General features: G+C 42.3%; 1 protein-coding gene across 2 annotated transcripts in view; it reads right to left on the reverse strand.

The window, feature by feature from the left end:
- Nucleotides 1–626: 626 nt before the first annotated feature.
- Nucleotides 627–14,782, reverse strand: part of slx4ip (SLX4 interacting protein) — a 32,100-nt gene continuing 17,944 nt past the window's right edge. For both annotated transcript variants that reach the window (XM_062400681.1, XM_062400680.1), the window contains 4 exons: nucleotides 12,774–12,851; nucleotides 11,435–11,523; nucleotides 2,335–2,441; nucleotides 627–2,239 (listed from right to left, as the gene is read on the reverse strand). In XM_062400681.1, coding sequence (XP_062256665.1) covers nucleotides 1,447–2,239; nucleotides 2,335–2,441; nucleotides 11,435–11,523; nucleotides 12,774–12,851 — 1,067 coding nt within the window. In that variant the 3' untranslated portion in view covers nucleotides 627–1,446. The remainder of the gene's footprint in view (nucleotides 2,240–2,334; nucleotides 2,442–11,434; nucleotides 11,524–12,773; nucleotides 12,852–14,782) is intronic.

Below are 14,782 nucleotides of genomic sequence, written 5' to 3' on the forward strand. Positions count from 1 at the left end.
AGTCTGTCTGTGACGCACCGAGTCCAACATGTTGAAGCGTATGAACGGTTTCTCTCGTGAGACCGTCGTGGGAACTGCCGCCGGAGACGCATCACAAACTTGAGCAATGTCTCTGTCCAAATGTGTTTACAGCTAATCACGTTGTCCCAAGACGTCATCGTATTAAGCTGAATCCTGAAGACAAAAATACCTGTGGTCCTCATGATCCCTACACAATGTTTTCCCTGTTGGTCTTTTAAGTGGTGGGCTTAACTAAAACCTTTCGAGCCGTTAGGAGGCCTAGAGACACCTACGTTGTGGAGTGGGACAGATTTTAGATCTCTGAAACACTCAAGCAGAATCTGTTTAAAAGGATTAGAGCCGAGGCAGGCGATTATCAGCACCTCTCTGCAGCGACTTAATACATTAGGGTCAGTTTCTCAATAAGGACAGAATTGGCTTCTGTAAGTGACTCATCTCAGGTTACACCCACTAATACTGAGGGAATGAGAGCGGAGGGGCAGTGGTTTGTCGGTTACATCAGACGTGTTAGCCAGTCTTGAGTGTTTGATTCCAACAATTCTGTGTTTTTTGTTAATTAAAGCCAAAAGTTTAGAGAAAATTATCAGACTGATAACACATTTCAATAAATGAAAACATTTATTTGGGATAAAACTTTGAAAAAATAAATCAGGATTCAGACAGTTATATCATCATGAGTGACAGTTGACTTCCAACTAAACTACGTCAGCAGCCCTGTTGAGCGTCAGATGAGATTCTGTCGTCGTCCTATTTAAAACCACCAACACTTCCAATACTCCTCATGTCACCACACATACTTGGTTAAGGTTCAGTAAAAAAGCTGCATAAAACCCTTCCATTTAAAGTCCTGTCATGTGCTTAGCAACTAAGCATTGAGCAAATTGCATATGAATGAGCTCTGACTTAAAAAAAAGACATTTTTTGAGAAGCGAGGGATGAAATAAATGTGGAAATAACGATCAATCACGGCAGAGCTTCAGCGGGGGAAACTGGACACTTTTCAGACACGTAGGAGCCAGTGTTTCAGACCCAGAGCCATGACGTACTGCATGGCTCCTGCCTGTCTGAAATCCCCAATCTTTAACACAAAACCAAATCTAAACTCCAATTAAAGGTTTTCGACTTTCATTTGCAAGCCTCTGTTGACCACCACTATTTATGGGTGGAGGCAACGTCTGTTTCAAGTATTTGACAAAGCGTAGCACAAATGCCTGTGTATCAATTGCCATAATGTGTTCAGCATTTGATCTCTTTGTGTATGTGTGTGTGTCTGTAAAGCACATGTGGAAAGAACAGACATCGTAGTAAAAATGCAAGTCATCTGAGGAGACTGCATGGGGTAAACATGTAGCCTGACAAAATATCATCTCTATCTCCGTGGCGTCAGGCATCTTTACTGTAGCCCCCCCCCCACCTTGCCTACCCTCAGGACCTCTTCATTCGTCGTAATCTCGAGGTTCTTGGCACATTTTCATTCCCCTCCTCTCCGAGTGCGGATCTGGAACTAATAGAGGAGCCCGAGGATGCAGGCTTGACAGATAGGCCCCTCAGACTTGTGGCCAGCCTGTTTTGGTTTGTCTGTGCCGTGTTATTGCTTGTGAGGGGGAGCCTCTGGGCGCGTTTCCCTGGCGTAAGCAGCTCTACTTCCAGTGTGGTTTTGGTGCACTCGGAGACTGGGAAAGCCTTGGACTCTGACTTGGCTTCGCCTGGAGGAAGGGGCGGCGGAGGAAGAAGGTCATGCTTGGATGTTTGTGTAGAGCACTTGGTGGAGTGAGTTTGCGTTGGGGCTGGAGGTCTTCCAAGGCACGTCCTCTTGGCCCTCTGTGGGTGAGGGTCTTCCCCAGCATTGCTCGGCTTGCACCTCTTGCTCTTGCTGGTCTCATGACTGATATCTTGTTGCCAGAAAACTACAGAGGCTCCAGTTGGGTTTTTGCTGTCTGGAGGATTATTCTCAGTCTGCTGTTCCTGGGTCGGGCCCTGCTTTTGAGTAGACTCAATCTGAGTCGTGGCTTCGGTTAAGGCACCAGGGACAGGCACCTTGTCGTCTGCTTTCGAGAGTGACTTCTGTCTAGAGCTGGGTGCGATCTCTTTTTGGCTTGATTCTGACTCTCCAAGTCGAAGTTCCCCTGTTTGTCCTTCTTGGCCGGCTCTCTGGTCCATTTGCTGCTCCCCCATACTGGAAGCACAGACCTGCTGCTGGACACCAGCTTGTTTGGCTCTGAAAAAGCCAAAAGGATAAAAGGATATGAACAGATACTCGAGTGTCCTCTCTGACTGGTGGGATTGGAAAGTTCTGCATTAGATCATACTTACATCTTTTGAAGCACCGTCTTCTTTGTTTTTGTGGGGCTGTTTAAAGGCTCTTGGGTTTCTCCCACTCTGGAAAAATATTCTGATCTGCTTTGTTCGCTCAGCTCAGTCTGGAGAGGACAAACAGAATTGGTGTAAACAGAAAATATTATTCCTGGCATCCCCTGGAAAGGTTTGGATCCACAGCAGACTGCTGTCATCCTCTGGCATTGTGGGACATTTAATAACAATCACTGCTGCTGCAGTAAAAAATCACAGCACACTGAAATCAAAGAAACAGAAAGTTCATATACATTTATCCTCGTCTGATTGTCATGACTCCCAAGTTGTGTTGTTGCCTTACAAAAACACTGTTTTCTATTATGGCCTCAGATACAATGAGTAACACCCAATCTGGCACAAAGAATTAGTCCGACACTTAATAACTTCCAGAGAAACCCGTCAAACTCTTCAGAAAACAATTGCCGACTTGACGTAGGTTTCATAGTCTCTGTCTTGAGTGATGCCTGCAGCCTGAGGCAGATCTACTTAACGGTGAACCCATGTTGACAAGTTAAAACAGCGATTAAAGACGGTGCATTCAGAAGATGACAGAAGAAAAGTACAGCTTAGGCATGGGAATGGAAAGGATATTAAATATCTCAGAGCATCGTGAGTAAATATAAACAAATTAGTGGAAGTGATCCCATTGTTTCGCACTGCAGAAACACGTTGAGTCCCAAGTTTACTGGTTACAGTTTGTCCTTGTATTTCTATGTTCTTATATCAATAACAAGTTAACACAGTCGCTTTTATGAGATAATACATTTGTGGTTTGGGTTTCTGCCGTCTCACACTTCTCTCTGGAGCTCTTGCAATCAGAAAAGAAACTTAAAACTTAGGAGAACAGTGTTTACTGAGGAGGATGAACAGCGCACTGATTAGAGTCGTTAATAGAGACTGATTTTCAGATTTAAAGTAAACAGATTGCCTGCAAAGTTGGATAGTTGGTATTTGGTTTTTTATATATTGTTGTTTTTATATTGATGTTTTATGTTGAGTGCACCAACGAACGACACCAAAGCAATTTCCTGTATGTGCAAACATACTTGGCAAATAAAATAATTCTGATTCTGATTCTGCCCCCGAAGTCCCGAAGTCTCAATATACAGGTCATGTAAACTTCGTCATATAATTTGGAAATCTCAGAATCACAATGTCAGCTTTTCCACCATCATGAGTTCCATGCCTGGCTATAAGCTTCCTTTCTATTGGGGATAATCAGATGAGATGCCCGAAATATCACTTTCTACAATATGGCATCTTTAAACTTAAACAGGAAATATCTGAACAGTTAGAAGCCAAATGAACAATTGCATTTTGCATCGGAACTGGTCAACTCTGGGTGGACATTTCAACATATCCACATATTAAGAGGAATCTCTGAAGTGGAATGAGGAAAGGGAAAGAGATTGGATCTCTCCAACGTGTGCCCTCAACAGACCACTAATGAAGGTTAATCACAGGTCTTTTCCTTGGCTGACCTGGCACAGACTCTGGGTTTATGAGAGAACAAGATATGCTGATGCTAGTTGAGCAGAACCGTAAGTTTGAGAGTCTGTCACTTTATCAGGAATTAATAACATTTAAATGTTTTGGTGGGGGAGTTCCAGAGTCCTCTCTTGGCCCACCCATCCTTCCACCAAGCTTCTAGAAAATCAGTTCAGTAGTTAAAACATTACAGTACAATAAAAACACAACCTTCTTGGTGGAGGCAACTCAGAGGCTATAGCAGTGCTATGATAAAAAGCTAAAGCTTTATTTGGTGGTGCTTTGAGCCAAATGCAAGTTCAGAATGGGCCTGGCTGTGGCTGAGGGGGTAGAGCGGTTGTCCTGTATAATTAAAAACTACAAGACCATTTACAAACATGCTCATATTAATCAGCTATGATGTTTACTCTCATTTAAGCACAGTACACCTGAGGTATTTGGTTATGAACAAATTCAATGTTTTACCTGATGATGATACTATAGTAGGTGAACGGTTTAGCTAACACTGATGTTATTGCAGTTCATCCTGAGGGCGAGATGAACTTTGGTACCAAGTTTCACCAAAATCGATCCCACTGTTCTTGAGACATTTCACTCAAAAAGACTCATGGTGCCGCAAGAGGAAAAGTGAGGGGACCACCAAACTTTATAGGTTTCATATATAATTTGTCTGTAAAAGCTTGTTCCAACCCATTATGAAAATTATGAAAAATTGTTTCACTTCTGAGTGAAAACTTTGACCTGATGTTGGCACAAGATGGAAAGTCAGGGGTTCACCCAAGTCATTATAATTCATCCTCCAGCCATCGTGAATGTGTTGAACAAGTTCTGTGGCTTTCAATCCAATAATTAAGACATTTCATTTAGATTTTTCTGAATCTAAGTGGACAGACTGACATTACCTTCCAACGAGCCAAGCCAGGGCGGCTAAAAAACTCTTCTGACAACTGCAGTGGGAAAATACAACCCGACAGAAGCTCAATCTTGGAAAACTTGAGGTTGGAGCCACTATGTTTATTCAATATCAGCCATTTTTCAGATCATTACTATTCCATAAAATGGTTGGTAAAATGATCAATGTGCGCTGTAAGACTGGGAAAGCCAATGTGGTGAGCTCTGGCATCCACCAGTTAGTGTGAACACAGAGGAAAAATAAATCAATAATGTCCTCTTTCCTCTCGCACATGATACCAGCGACAACATATGACCTGACACCCAAGGAGGAAGGAGGAATTATCCTGAGCTGCGAGGGCGTACTAGGGCCTTGTGGCTTTGCACTGGGTGTCGAGACTTAAAAACTGCACTCTGCTCTGTGGTGTGATGGATGGAACATAGATCTGGGAGGGGAGTGAATACGAAGGGCCGGGCGGCAGGAAAAGGGGCGTAGACGACAAGAAACAAGGGACAAGACACTGCAGAATGAATAAGAGAAAAAGAGTTTAGTGGGGGGGAATAACAAAAGAAGAGGTACCCCCCAGAGTCGGATTGTGACCTCAACAGTCTGTCCAACATGCCCACAAATACAAGAATCCTCACACAGGAAGTTCTCCACAAGCTGCCCTTTGTGTACAGATGGAGTCGTTTCAGGGTGTGGGTTGAGCTTCAGTCTTTGAGCTCTCTACAACTCGCACAGGATTTAAAAATTGGGACAGTGACACACATACAAACTTGCATTTTCCTACGCGCTCACACACCCACCAGCCCCCAACAACAACAACTCTGTGAAAGATGTGGGTGCCGTCATTTGCATTGTAATGCCTTGATATGTATTCTCGTCTGTTTAATATGAATAAATGCTGTTTGAAAATGAACTTGAAAGAAAAATCAACAAGAAGCCAATGGGAGGTTCTCTGGGAAAGACGAGCTCCTTTCTGTTCCTGTCGGCATGACTTCAAAAGAGGCAGAGAGAGAGAGTGAAAGAACAGAGGAGTGTTTAGTTGTACGTATGAAAGAGGTACATTTTGATACACACAGCCAAGCGATAGAAATGCAGAAAGAAAGAGAGAAAGATGGTGCATGAATTATTATCTCAGGAGGTCCTACACTCAACTACATATAGCTGGTAAAAAAGAAAGTAGAGAAATTTAAGGTAAAGGAAGACAGTGACTGAACAACATGATAATTATCATAATCATGTGGTTAAAACAAAGTACTGTAGGAACAGAGGTGGTCTAATCTTGGCCGGAAAGATACAAATTCACAACAGGGCTAGATGGTGTTATTTAAGAACATCTACCCGCCAACGCTACCACCGCTCCCTCAGTACAAGGATTTAACCCCCACACCTCCACCGCCAGCCGGTCTACCGGCCCCCACACAAAAGTGCAAAACACTTTTGTGATGCAACCCGTAGACGAGCAGTTCCCTCCCCAGCTCTGCAGCCTCGAAAACAACACAGCTCTGCTTCAGGAGCTGCAACAATACAGCACATCTGGAAGTCAGATTATCGAGATAAGCCTTGCAAAAGGGCAAAGGGAGCAGAGAGAATGACTCATTGGGTTTAAAAGGATACCAGGACAGACACACATAGCTTGCCCCAACTCTGAATGACTCCTGGAAGTAACTTCAAAAAGATAAGCAGCTACAGACTCCATAAAATACAGGGAAGAAACAGTTCCTCCTCCGCCATCTCTGCAATAAGGGTGGAACAGATAGGAAGATTATGTTGCTTATCTTTCAATGCAACTGCACTTGAAAGTAGTGCACTGATAGAGACAAACAGTCTGAGTGGTCTAAAAAAATCTGCTGCTTCACAGGATGGCTGTAACTCTCTCGGTATTTAAAGACATTGCTGTCTGTATTTAGTATCCCAAGCTTGATCGGCAAACCGTGGAGTATTGTCATATATAAGTTACGTAAATACCCATGGTCATTCATCTGCGCAGAACAATGACAAGTCTGGTGAGTGAAGAAATTCAGTCTTTTTAAGGAACCAGGAAAAAGGCTGAATGGTCTGGTGACTATGCATTTGTCAGTCTATCCAATGGATTTTGCAAGAATTTACAAAAGCCAAAGAGGTCAGAGACCTTTCTCAACTCATCACAGAGACTCTGCAAACTTTTAGTTGTTAAAAGTAAAACAGGAAAATAACCAGAAAGAAAACTCGATGACACGTCAGCGCTGAAAGCGCCGATCAACCATCAAATAATATTTGCTGTCACGATGGAAGACAGATGTTTATTCTTGGATTAGTGCTAATACTAACAACTTTAAACAGTATCTCACCTATGAACACAAAAGCAGTGAGATTTCATCTGATAAAGCCAGTAATTCAGCCATGTCTCAAAAAGTAATTTATACCACTTGAAATGTTTGAATACCTCAAACTACTCAAGTGATTGAAAAATTGACCTATCATTCCATTGGAGAGCCCTTTGAGGAGCTTTATAATGGTATAAGTCTACAAACCCCTCTGACATCTAACATCGCACCAAGAAATAACAACTCTGTTGAACTGTCAGGACAGAAATACCTCCTGCAGAGATGTTCGTGAAATGAGTCCACAAATTCCACCACTCGCCCTCCACCCACCCTGCTCCCACAGAGGAACCATGCCCTGTTTGTCTAAGTTCACCACATCTTGCCTGAAACAAAGTCAACAAACATGCATGGGCACATACTTGTCGACAATAAAGAACATTTCGTATCCCGGAACAATGATGAAAGTTTTTGGATCCACCCACATGTAAGGATTAAGACAAGCTGTTAAATGTTTTGACTCAGTTCGTGCAAATATGAAACATTAGTGGAGACAGGTTAGAACGAGGGGACATGATCCTGTCCTGTAGAAGATTATATCCATGTATTTGGACCGAGGTGCAGAGGAGATCAGCAGACACCGGACGCTTGGGAAAGCGCTGCTGCTAGCTGTTGCGAGCTGTGAAGCACAGAGGCGTGCTGAGGTCATGAGTAAACACACAGGCCTGTCCAGAGCTCAGAGGAGGAGGGGGGGCTGGAGACACATCTGCTCTGCCTTTGATCCAAACTTCTGCGGCCCAGCATGCCCCTCACCCCTCTGCTGCCCACTCTGTGCCTGACTACAAAACAACGGCCGCAATCCTAAACACTAGCTCTTCCTTCCCATGCTGCCCTCCTCACTGTTGCTGCTGACTCACAATAGGAGCAATTTTTTATGAAAGACATGAATCCTCGATTGTCAAGGAAAGAAATAACATTGCCAGACCAAGAAAAGCCTTTTGTTTGCTACCACTGTCTCATGAAAACGCAGCAGTTTAAATACCTCTACAGATCAACAGTCGCCTGCAGTTTTCTAGGTCGCAACAGGCCGAGTACATCAGGCTAAATTGTGTCTTTTGATAAAATGTGAGACAGTTAGTGATGCCCCACAGATGTGATGGATGTCAGGATTGACATTCCTCAATAACTACACACATGACAGTCAGGGCTGTTATTTGAGAATCGACCTAAGCTCTTTTTTCATGGTTTACACAACAACTTCTTCGAAAAGGATTATCCTGTCTCAACTTGAATGTTTCGATATTCAAAAGCTGTGAACACTTATGCTCTCAACATGGTTGAAAGGCCTGTTGTATGTTCTGGTGTGTTTTGAGCATCACTCAACCTTAAACCTTCAGCCAAATCTGCTACATACTCCTTAAAGCCATGGCTAACAACAAAAACTGCATTAGTTGGATCCTTTGTCCACACGGGAGCAGTGAAAACAACCTGGAATTTAACATTGGCATCACATTTAACATCGTGTAGAAACCCTGCTACCAGAAAGATCAATATTTACTTTTTCAATTAGATTTCTTCTGATTATCTCTATACCGACCAGAACATATTTGGCTTACTAGCTGCTCCACTCCATTCACCCACTAAAGTTTGTGGTTAGTTTGGTGCTGGGCAGGTGGTGTGCTAGCCACCTGCAGCTGCTAGAAATGGCACCGATTTGAATCATGACCTTGAATCAAAACAGTCAAGTGGAAGGTGTGAAACAAAGAAAAACATTTTCAGGAGTTGGGTGATGATTCTCATGGAATCTATGAGCAGGCCGACCTCACATAGTTTAATCAATTATTGAAATAAAACTAGTGGAGTGTCTGTTATATACATACCAATTTGCAGCTTTCTTTCTGCAAGTGGTCTGCAGTATTTGAGCTGTGGCAATTAAAGGCCGACTGCTGGACTCAACAGAACTGTGAAGCTACACCGCCACTGCTGCACAAAGAGCTGTGTATTCAAAGTTCAATGAATCTCAACTCAGTACACATAACGCTGAACTGGAGAATCAACTATCGTTGTCATGAACACAATGTTGTTGTGATCAACAATGAAGCTTATGTTAAAGAGTCCCAGCCTCTGCTGCTGCTACAGAGGGCTGATCGCCTGTTTATTCAAAGTGTATTCATAATGAACGGAGACCTTGTCCAAATCACAAACTAATACGCTGCATTTCCTTGGGCCCAAGTGTGAAGCTGATAACATCAACGATTTTCGAGATATGTGAGCCACAGACAGATTATTAGATAGGTGACTATTGCAGCCAATATGCATGGTTTGAGTTAGCATTGAGAGTTTAATCCTGGTTTGATGATCCTGGCGTTTCAGATAAGTGGTAGTTATAATATGATAAAGGACAAAACATCTATTTAAAAAGCTGCAGTCTGAACACAAATATGTAGCTTTGGTTATTGACTTTAATTACATTACATTACATGTCATTTAGCTGACGCTTTTATCCAAAGCGACTTACATTTTTTTAGAACACTCAGCATTTATGAGGGGCCATTTAGGGGTTCAGTATCTTACCAAGGACACTTAGGCATGCAGATAGGATAGAGTGGGATTTGAACCGGCAACCTTCTTTTTGCAGAGCACCCGCTCTATCCCCTAGGCCACGCTTTACTGAAAAGCACTAGCTGTCATCCTAGTTCCTTCGCCACTAGTGGAAATGACTAAATCTTACCATCTCCTCCTCTAACTGAACCACAGCTGAAAATATGACTAATAGCAGAAAACAGAATACAAGAAACACACAGTGAGCAGAGACTTTCACAAGACTAAAGGCCAACCATGATGTCACCTTCGTTCTCCCACAACATAACCTCTTGACCTTATGAGAAGTGTCAGTTTGATGAGGCTACATTTCCACTGCGGTCAAGGATTTTTGTTCAACAAATCACACAAACTGAATCCTAACAACTAAACCGAAACCTCCATAAATACTGGGAAACATGGCTTTTTTTGGGGGACTAGCAGGCTCATGCTGTCAAGAGTTGAGGGATAAAAGACCTCTTCTTTAACATATGACCAAATTCGACAGAGAACTCCGAAGACTCCATTATTTTTAGACGGCAACATTAATCCTTGCATCAGCTGTGACTCACTCCGTGCACTTTCTTAATTTTTCTTTCTTGGTAACATTAGAATGGCAAAAAAATCCTTGTCTGACAAGTCCGAACAGAGCGGGGGAAATAAACAAATAATTGTTTTTGTCATGTGAATAACTTCAGCCTCGCTGTCTGGTATCTTTCCCTTACAAACCACGCTCTCGGCTGGGCGAGGGAGAGCTCCACCACAAGACTCCCACCCTCCAATTCCCAGTGCTTGTACTGTATGAGCCCAGAGAACCACATCCTGAGGAGAGGAACGCAATCGACAGCAATGCCTCCTTGAACTGGAAAATTGGTTACACAATCTGAACTTTTCACTGACGACTGCGTTGCTCCACTAAAAATATTACAATCGCTGCTTTCATTGGACGCCAAACTGCGGAGAGTGCAGAGTCTTTTCAAAGGGAAACAATAGCAAAAACCCCATAGAAAAACAGTGGGTCACTGATCATGGGATGAGATGGGAGAGTCCTGTGTCTGTCCTTGATGTGAGTGCCAAGGTGAGAGGCTCCACTACTATTTCCCAGAATACTCCTGGGAGTTTGGGATTAAAACCCCCAAACAATGAACATATAACTGAGTGATGGAGTGCTGTTGTAGGTTTTATTAACCATGAACGATATGCCATATAATGGAGAATATAATATATTGTATTAAGGGTATATTAAATGTTACAATTTACGGCGAGGGGGTTCAAGGGTCTACAAAACCATCATTTTTATATAACGTGAATATTATGTTGGGACTATGTCAACATTAACTACATGACCACAATGACATTGCATAAAAGTAGGAAAACAATCAGGTTATTGTGTCTCCCTGCGATATTTTTCTATATTGGATACAGTGTGAGAAACTTCCAGAAGGATCGAGACTTTCTCAAGAGCTTATGTGAACAAAATTACCTTTGGCTGCAGTTTCTGTTTATCCAATAACATTGAGGTTTACAACAGTTTAAGGGCAACAGAAAAACTAAAGCCCTACAACTGGGGTGAATTGTCAGAATCTGTGTGTGACGCTGCAGCTTTGGACCCCCCCCCCCGTTCATCCTCTCTTAGTCCTGTCACTACCCCCACCATCACCAAGTACAGAAAATCCGCATGTATACAATGAGAGCAAAATTTGGCACCACCTCCCAATAATAACACACAAACCCCATGCAGGACTTTTTGCCAGGCGACTGGAAGAGGAAATAGATGAGTATAAACAGCACTCACTGCGGCCAGGCTCGGGTTTCCATGGTGTGCTGAGGCATCCTCGTGATAGCTCACACACACAACGTAGCGTTCAGGAAACACACGCAAATCTGCAGGCAAGCAGAGACACAGCACAGACAAGGCTAGTTAATAACATCGGCTCACCTCTAATTACGAAACAAACTCCTGGAATTGTGGTGAAGGTTCGACTTTACAGCTCCAAGCACAGTATTTACCGTCCCTCAGACCAAAACGGAAAAATAGCATATTACAGTTTACTGCTGACGTTAATGAGCCGTGTAAACACCATGAAATATTAGACAATGTTACGCTAACAATGGCTTCTTGGAGTGTTTGATCTGGTTTAAGGGCAGAAAACATCTATTACAATAACACTGTTACATTATCATAATAAATGTTATTGTCCCTAAGCTCTCCAGATGAAGTAAGCTGAATATATCACCTCAACTGAACAACCACAATAGGCAATATCTAACCTGTGTTATACACAGCTTTCATAGACCACACACCTGCATTTGTGCAGAGTATGTAATGAAGATGACTGAAGATGAATATGTCGGTGAGTAGGTTTAGATTCGTTAAAGTTAAAGATATATAAAAATGTAACAATGAAATTTACTCTGCAAATACATCCAAAGGATAAACGCATTTGATTTTGGATATATCAGTAATAGTAAAAGGTTAATAAATAAGCCTCTATTCCAATAATACTTTACGTTTTATTTCATTCTATTATGTTTTAGCCTCAGTCTTAAACGGTTTAAATATATAAGCAGACAAATCGAAGAAAGCTCAGCTTTATTGCTTTTAAAACTTTTAATGAGCTGACCACTAAGTACAGCTCGATCAGTGGACCGATTTACACAACCTTTGACCCCAGGGGACTGAGTTTAATTTGATGTGGTACAAACATGCTGAGAGAAGCCGTTATCTCAGTCTGCATCAGACCAGCACTACTTCACCATCCAGGCCCTTAGGGAGCAGATATTAACTTTACAGACAGGAAGAGAGACATGTTGGTCCCATGAAAAGGTGGCCAAGGGTCACAGGCACTAGATGGGCCATGGAGATAGATTGTCACTGCCTTCCATAGACAGCCCTCCAATCTCTCTCCCTCTCTCCAGTAGCTTCTCAAGGGAAACGCTTAATGGCTGCCTGTTCTCAACAACACCCCAAGCAGGTAGGGACAGGACATAAAAACAAGTGAGGGGGAGAAAAATCAACATGCCGACCACCGACGATCAGCTCCGTCTGTGGGAAATTTGGCTGAGTGGGAGCCATTGAGATGTCTATTTCCGAACCATGTAACTGGGAATTGAAAACATGAAGGTTTACATACCCCCATGGAGCTGCTTGACAATACATCGAAGGTTGAAGTGGCGCTTCAGAAAATTGGCAACCAGGTTGAACTTTTTGCCTTACAGAAAAATAAAATGAAAATCAGAATATAGTGAAAACAGATTAGAAAGACATGACAGCAAAACTACTGTACATTTAAAAACCATGGGGTCCACCACAGACACCGGTGGTTTAATTGTTGATGGTTCCTGCTGACTAGTTGTCATTCACCGGTAGCAACGAACACAAAACACCTCCACTGGCATTCAAATCATTTTATGGTCATGCAAATGTTGTTCAGACAGTGACATAAAGGGCATACTATGCAAAGGTTCTGGATCCAATAGAAGCCCTTCACGAGAGGCAAAACCCATACGCCCCTGTTTTGCCACGGACACGCTTGGCATACACACTAATCCAGAGTTTTAGATCTGCTAAAATATATTAGTATGGAAATGCTGCTGGCCCTGTTTTAGTTTGAAAGTTCCGGGGCCGCATTTTGGTCTGGACAGGCAGAAACAGAGAGGATGGAAACAATGACGTATGATGCGTTTTTTTATTTCTTATTTTCGATGTGAGCAAAAAATCCAAACTACGAAAAACAATCCGTTATTCGTTTTTTTGGTATCAGATTCTAAATTTAATAACGAAATAATGACACACAACATTTTTCTAATTTGTTCTTTTTTGGTCATGACGTAACCTTTGCTGATTCGTCAAGCTACTATCAGATGATCCTCTACCATAAGAAAACAAATGTCATCAGCCTTGGTGACCAGTGTAGTGCATGTCCAGTGTATGAGTGGTCATATTTACGTAGTAGAATGGATGTAGCCTGAGTTCCACTACTGGCACCGCAGCACATACTGGTAAAGCAGGTCAAACACACTTACTGGTATATAATGCGAGAAAATGCTATAATTCAGCTCACCTCCCAGTTTGGCACAAGCAGAGAAATTAAATGTCCGCAGCCTCTCCTCTATTTGTCATGGAGTGTTTCTCATGGTATGTAAGATGTGCTGGGCAGAAAAAGTGGCCTGTTGCCTAATCTTGTAGGAATTTGTTGACTGAAAGCAAGGGTCTGGCTAACACGCTATCCAGTTGTTCTTTGTAAACAAGACAACAGTGGTGGGAAACTGACAGAGAGTGCTCACCCTTCAGTACCTTGTTAGTACCTTTTTTCCTCTCCTTTATAAAGTGGTTTAAAACTATATGTGACTCAACAACCCTACTATTATGTCCAACTCTTATTTGGCACTCTCATGTTGCCGTGTGAAAACATGATTACCTGGGGGGGATTTTGTATTTTAACTTCAATTAAAAGATTACACGTCTTCCACAGTTTGAGGGCCTCCTGACCTCTTGCCCTCGAGGCCCTTTCAGAGCTCCCAGGATAATCTCAAAAACACACTCCAGCCAAATAACGCTGACATTATTTTTGAAACAACACTGACAGGCGCACGTCAATAAAACTTGGAAGAACATGTGAGAGGGTCTGTGCGAGAATATCCCATTTCTCATTTCAGCAACAATTCAAAGAACCTAATTATCGTCTTCAAGAAGGAGCTTTCTTGTGATTCTTTGGATAATGACATGCAATTACAGGGACAGTTTGCAACAAAACTGTCACAGGTATGCGGTTAAGTCAACTGGCCAGTGATTAATAGCACCACCCTGCTTTCTTTCTTTCTCTGCTCCACCACCAAGTTAACTATTAAAACAACAGTGTAAATACAAAAGAATGTGGGAACAACTGAATTACTGAAACAATCAAGGATTTGTTATCAAATCTACAGCCTAAACTGCAGTTAAATTAACAAAAGTGAAAAATGAACTCAAAAAGGCGATTAAAGCTTTTAAAATATTGATATCCGTTTGTTACTAAGATACTATGCAATTACAATAAATATTTTGTGATGATAATTGGGTATATTTTTTCATCCAGTCACAGGCTATAAAACGTGTTAGTTTATTACCTATGGGAAGGAGTGCGATCATCTAAAGCGATCA

Source organism: Platichthys flesus, chromosome 12, assembly GCF_949316205.1.
Source record: "Platichthys flesus chromosome 12, fPlaFle2.1, whole genome shotgun sequence".
NCBI lineage: Eukaryota > Metazoa > Chordata > Actinopteri > Pleuronectiformes > Pleuronectidae > Platichthys > Platichthys flesus.